Source organism: Austrofundulus limnaeus, unplaced genomic scaffold, assembly GCF_001266775.1.
Source record: "Austrofundulus limnaeus strain Quisiro unplaced genomic scaffold, Austrofundulus_limnaeus-1.0 Scaffold36, whole genome shotgun sequence".
In the NCBI taxonomy this organism is placed as follows: domain Eukaryota; kingdom Metazoa; phylum Chordata; class Actinopteri; order Cyprinodontiformes; family Rivulidae; genus Austrofundulus; species Austrofundulus limnaeus.
The window spans coordinates 1,509,255-1,513,726 of NW_013952438.1; the positions used below are offsets into that span (position 1 = coordinate 1,509,255).

The 4,472-nt window shown below is 35.4% G+C and overlaps 1 protein-coding gene across 2 annotated transcripts in view; it reads right to left on the bottom strand.

Annotated features, from left to right (window-relative positions):
- kcnt1a (potassium sodium-activated channel subfamily T member 1a) overlaps positions 1 to 4,472 on the bottom strand; it is a 46,991-nt gene that overhangs the window by 11,736 nt on the left and 30,783 nt on the right. For both annotated transcript variants that reach the window (XM_014006542.1, XM_014006544.1), the window contains 2 exons: positions 2,059 to 2,288; positions 1,736 to 1,952 (listed from right to left, as the gene is read on the bottom strand). In XM_014006542.1, the coding sequence (XP_013861996.1) occupies positions 1,736 to 1,952; positions 2,059 to 2,288 (447 nt within the window). The remainder of the gene's footprint in view (positions 1 to 1,735; positions 1,953 to 2,058; positions 2,289 to 4,472) is intronic.

Genomic DNA, 4,472 nt, shown 5'->3' on the forward strand with positions numbered 1-4,472 from the left:
TGTATGTATGTATGTATGTATGTATGTATGTATGTATGTATGTATGTATGTATGTATGTATGTATGTATGTATGTATGTATGTATAGGGACAGTAGATGTCTTTCTTTTATGTAGACTGAGTATTTGAATAAGGTAGGCAAGTCTATTCCTTTTTTGGTTAATTATTGATGTGTATTTGTAAAATATTATTTCATTTTGTTTTATTTTTCTTGTAATGTTGGAAATTTACCAAAACTAAATCTAAATAGGATTCTTTTTATAATTAAAGTAAAACCCTACATTCCAATGATTGCACAAGTAAAACTACAAAACTTAAAGAACTGTAGATTTTTTCCACCATATGCCACTCTAGTTAAAAAGGTACTAGCTCGAAATTTCAACTTAGCATCTCAGATTACTAAAATGCTAAGTCAAAATTACAGGAAATAAATATGAGATAGCATTTATTTTTGAGATATTTTCTCATATTTCTGAAATAGTATCTGATTATTATTACCTTTTTTAAGATTGGCAAACATGGACTTTTATGACAAATATTAATAATCATATTAATACATATTTATCTGCAATGAACTGCTGTGAATGACAACTAAATAATAATTGAACTGCAGGAGCACACCACGTGGGCTAAAATGTCCACAGCAGCTGAGTCATCATCTAGACTCCCTTCATTTCCTGTTTTTGTCCAGTGTGCTGCCTAACATGTCAAAATGCTAAAAAAATAAAATAAAATAAAATAAAATAAAATAAAAACATACAAAAAAATACACATACACTAAAAACATACAAAAAACAATAAATAAATAAATAAACATTTCAGGCCAAACAATGTACAAAGAAAAAGAAAACTAGAGAAAGTGCATTACCTGCAAAAATGCAGTGTGAATGCTCCTTAGCTAAAAGCTGCTGAAGAACCTGAAAGATTTTTAAACTAAACTAAATTAAACTAACCTGAACTATTAATATTTGCTGAATTTGAAAGTAAGGTTGAACCAAAAATAAGCAGAATGATTGCTGAAATTTGTTGAAGAACCCAAACTGTGAAAACAAAAGCTTCAAGGGGCAGAAAATGGCTGAAAAATGCTGAATAATGCAGATAAAAAGTAAAAGGTGTAGAAATATAGCTGAAAGGGACCGAAAAAGATGAAGAGGGTAGAAAGAAAATGAAACTAACAAAAGAAAAGTTTAAAGTAGCAAAAGAAGAAGTTAAAATTAGCAGAAGAATAGCAGAAAGGGTCAGAATGATAGCTAAAAAAGGCAGAAAAAAGCTAAAATAAGCTAAATAGAAGAAGAAGGAAGCTGAAACTACCACAAAAAAGATATAAAAGGAGAACTAGAACAACATGTGAAAAATACAGTAAAGATGTATGAACATTTTGAAGACAGCTCATTTTCAATGAGAAAAAAATATAATAATAATAATACAAGAACAAAATGGCAGAAAATGCTAAATATTTCACAAAGTATAAATTGCTGAAATACAAATGTGATAGCTGGAATGTCCTGAATTAGCTAAATGTTTTGATAAACAGCATAAATTGTTGAGAAAACACAAAAATTGCGTAAAAAGTTACGTGCCAAAAAAACCATACTGATGAAAAAAAATCTCAATTGTATTAATGCTTTATAAGTATTTCAGCTTCATCTGACAGAATATTGAAATTCAGCTTCAGTGTTTGTCCTTTAGACTGATATGTTGATGCTGTTTGCTGCCATGACATAAAAGTTACTTACTCGGTCGGTGAGCGTCCCTTTTCATCTGTAAAGATAGCGTCATCCTCCGATTGGTCACTTAAGAGGTCACAAGGCAGGATGGAGGCGGAGTCGGCTATTTCCTGAACTGGAGCGATGCTCGGCCGCCGCCCTCCTGTTCCGTTTACTGTCGGTGGAACCAGTTTGCCCCCTGAAATGTTGGGTGGGCTTGTGTTCTGCAGATCTATGGCAACAGTACCTGTGAAACAAGTTCATCTTGTCTTGAATAAGAAATACAAAACTTCTGAATCTAAGTTGGTTTAAAGCTGCTTGCACTTTTCCATCCAGAGTTTAGTTTCTCTCACCCATGCTGGCAATGATGCTGTGCACGGGAAGCTGTGAAGGCCCGTCATAGATCCCCCCTGCAGGGCGGCCCTTTCTCTCCTCCTGGTTAAAAATGAACGCCGAGTTCTCCTCTTTGGTGATGTTGATGTAGTAGCAGGTGTCTGTGGCAGCCATTATGTGGTGCGGACCAGGATTCAGCAGGATGCTCTTGTTCTCCTCCCTTTTGATTCCAATAAGACATACTCCGTACCTGGAAATCCACAAAGCTGCTGTTAGTCTGAGACAGCTACTGACATGTAAAATGAGTAACTCTGTTTTTTTTTTTTTTTTTTTGTAATAGTGTGGGTAGTGTTGCTGAAGCTGATGTGTCAAAACCAGAAAAGTAAGAAAGGATCTAAAAGGATCAGAAAATCAGCCTGAGGTGGTATGATGCTGAAGGCCCTGTTCAGCTTAGAAACCTTGGTTTGACGTGTCCCAAGTACAGAAAAGCTGCAGAAATCAGGAACTGTTATGAAAACAATATATTCCCCTATGTTCATGTCAGCAGAAAAATATATTTAACCCCTCAGCCAAATTTGTTGACTGCTTAATGCAAATGGAAAAAGTTTTAAACTGATCAGTTATCATGGGGTGTTCTGAAAAAAAAAAGTTAAAACCTTGTATTTTTTGAAAGAATGCATATTGCCTGCTGCCTTTCATACCAGAATTTACTGCGGAGAACATCTTATGTTGAGAAATAACAAAGCTAAAGTTGTTTCCGTCCAAGCTTGAAAATAACATTCTGCACATTCTCACACAATGTTGCAACAGCTTGCCTGATGTGTTAGCGCTCAGAGTTTGTGTTGTGAATGGTTCTTTGGTACTAATGCATCAAATTTCAGCTCAAAATATTTAAACTTGACTGAGTTACAGGCATTTTTTTTGTTTGCTAATAAGTTTTTGTTCGCTAATAGGCTGTGGTAGCCTTTCTGACCCCAAAAAATGTATCATTTGTAGTTGTACTGTATATCTGATGACTATTTTCTGACAAAATCATTACAATCAGTTCAACGGTTCATGAAATATATTTGCTAACAGACAAACTGGGTTGGCTCCAGTAGTTAATGTCACTGTTTTCAGCAAATTCACAGAAGGTGTGGCAATCTAGAGCAGTGTTTTTCAACCCTGGTCCTCAAGGCACAGTGTCCTGCATGTTTTAGATGTTTCCCTGCTTCAACACCGCTGATTTCTATTGATTACTGATTAGCAGGCTTTTGGTGAACTGCAATCATCTGAATCAGGTGTGTCAAAGCAGGGAAACCTCTAACATGTAGGGCATTTACTCAGCTTAGAATAGGACACTAGGTTTAAACAGAACTCTATATAAGATAGGTAAACATCCAACAGGAACATGTTCATGTTGTAATCAGTCAGAGACAGTGGAACATGTATTGCGTCATTGTAACAAATATAGCAATCACAGGGATAATCTTTTTAGGTAAAGAAAAACAGCAGAATTTTACATTATCTGTGCTTTTGGAGGATAAATCTGCCAGCATATTCAGTAAGGTGATTTTATTTTTGAAGTCTATTTAGTTTATTTAGTCAAATATATATTTTTTTTCCTTTTTGCCTGCCTTCTCCAGTTCCACCCCCAGTCTAGTAGTGGCAGTAATGAACTAAACAAGTCTGCCAACTGCCATTAAAAACAAAAGAACAACAACATGTAGGGGAGTGTGCCTTGAGGACCAGTTTTTTAGCCAAAGAACATGAATACGTTGCTTTGAATTTACTCAACTCAGTAAAGTGGAACCAGGTAATATAACATGGTTAAGTAAATCCAACATTTCATTTTTAGAGTGTAGGGCAGTGGTTCCCAAACTTTTCAGCTTTTGACCCACAAAATACCAGCAGCAGAAACCTGTGCCCCCAGTTGTTGTTGGTTGATAAACATTGTTTTACCCTCAGGTTAACAAGAACACATTATTTATTATGTTATATGTGACCCATTATATCGAAATGAGAATCAAATTTGGACAAAATTACCAAAAATTACCCAACTACATTTTCAAATTCCTGGCTTTAAAAGCTATATTTTGACACCTGGATCATTCTGATTTCATAAGCTTGTCCAGAGATATCACTTAATTTGTCTTGTTGATTGCGATAATACACTACTCTTTGGTATGAATCCAGATTTTATGTAAATTTATAGACACCCCTCTTTGAAAGTAGCCCCCTCCTCAAATATGGGGTCTATCGTAAAACTGTTGGCTGGCGCAGTGTAGATTAGACTCATGTCCAGTCCTTCATATTGATCGGTGCAGCCATTTTTGTGCTGCGGTTGACCAAAAATCTCTGGAGAGAAAAAAAAAACAACAAGATACCACATAGCGGTAACATAATGACCCCCGCATGTACAAATGCACCAGAACTCAGAAGTCTTTATTCCTAA